Source organism: Galeopterus variegatus, unplaced genomic scaffold (assembly GCF_000696425.1).
Source record: "Galeopterus variegatus unplaced genomic scaffold, G_variegatus-3.0.2 Scaffold12177, whole genome shotgun sequence".
Taxonomy (NCBI): Eukaryota; Metazoa; Chordata; class Mammalia; order Dermoptera; family Cynocephalidae; genus Galeopterus; species Galeopterus variegatus.
In genome coordinates, this window is record NW_007738288.1 from 35,130 (window position 1) to 36,656 (window position 1,527).

The 1,527-nt window shown below is 53.4% G+C and overlaps 1 protein-coding gene across 1 annotated transcript in view; it reads left to right on the forward strand.

Moving 5' to 3' along the window:
- Positions 1-209: 209 nt before the first annotated feature.
- LOC103610966 (kinesin-like protein KIF7) overlaps positions 210-1,527 on the forward strand; it is a gene marked incomplete at its 3' end in the record, with an annotated part of 5,824 nt that continues 4,506 nt past the window's right edge. Inside the window, 2 exon segments of the mRNA XM_008595018.1 lie at positions 210-359; positions 402-645. Of these exon segments, the coding sequence (XP_008593240.1) occupies positions 210-359; positions 402-645 (394 nt within the window).

A 1,527-nucleotide genomic window follows, 5' to 3' on the forward strand; every position in this document is an offset into this window, starting at 1 on the left:
GGGAAGGGTGCAGCTGGAACACAGAAGCCCCTAGTATCAAATGGAGGAGTCAGGGCTTATTTTGCCAGTGGTGGGAGCCATGGAACGTTTCTGTGTAGGACTATATATATCATTGCCCTTGCAGCATTTGGGCGCAGGTTGTGAACAGAGGATAGCCTGAACTTTGACCACTCTTCCCTCCATCCCTCCAAGGTCAGGGGTTGCAGGATATGGCTCCAAGTCACCTGCAAGATGAGCCTTGCCCCTGGAGAACAGATGCTGATGGCAATGGCCTCTCCTTCTCTCTGCAGGGCCTGGAGCAGTCCTCCCTCAACATGGGGCTGGAGGCCCAGAGGCTGCCAGGGGCCGAGGAGGCCCCGGTGAGGGTGGCCCTGTGAGTCCGCCCATTGCCGCCCAAGGAGCTGCTGCATGGGCATCAGAGTTGCCTGCAGGTGAAGCCAGGGCATGGCCGTGTCACCCTAGGCCACAACCGTCACTTTGGCTTCTACGCAGTGCTGGCTGAAGACACCGGGCAGGAGGCCGTGTACCAGGCCTGCGTGAAGCCCCGGTGTCTTGAGGCTTTCTTTGAGGGCTTCAATGCCACCATCTTTGCCTACGGTCAGACGGGCTCTGGGAAGACATACACCATGGGGGAGGCCAGTGTGGGTGAGTGATGCTGCTCATGGCCCCATGCCCCCTCTGAGGACCTCAGTGTCTTCCTGAATTTCTGTCCCTGCCCTCTTGCTGCCGTTCCCTGTTGAAGATGGGGATCCTGGGGGAGGACAGCAGATTTCCTAGACAGAGAGATCTGCAGCCCAGGATCGGATCAGCAATGTCAGTTGACTGGGCAGGGCAGGAAGGAAGGGTCATTGAAAATAAGTGACCTCAACTCCATAGAGGTGGGGCCACATTGCCTGGTTCTGGGGACCTCAGGGGAGGAAGAGCACTGAAAGTTGGTGTGTCTCTGGAGGCTGCCAGGATGGCTACTGAGGGTCCAGGAATCAGTGTTCTAGTCAGAGCAGTTGGGAATGGTCACTGTCTGTCCTGGAGGAGATGTGCTTTGGCTGCTGCATAGCAGGGTTGCAGGCTGGTTCAGTGAGACTCTGGGGCAGAGTTTTGAGAAAAGATGCTTTGGGTCAAAATGCATGAAGTAACATGAACTGCTTTCTCTTAGGTTACTGTCTTATTCAGGCTGCTATACCAGAATACCATAGACTGGGTGGCTTATAAACCACAGAAATTTATTGCTCACAATTCTGGATGTTGGGAAGTCCAAAATCAAGGTGCAGGCAGATTCTAGGATTGCTTCCTCATAGATAGCCTCCTTTTCTCTCTAACCTCATGTGATGAAAGGGACAAAGGCTTTCTCTTTCAGGCCTCTTTTATAAGGGCACTAATCCCTTTAATGAGGGCTCCACCCCCATGACCTAATCACTTCCCAAAGACCCCCACTTCCTAAAACCAGCACATGGGGTGGGTGGGTGGGGGGACAATTTTAACATATGAATTTTGGAGGGACATAATATTCAGACCATAGCAGTTACAAAT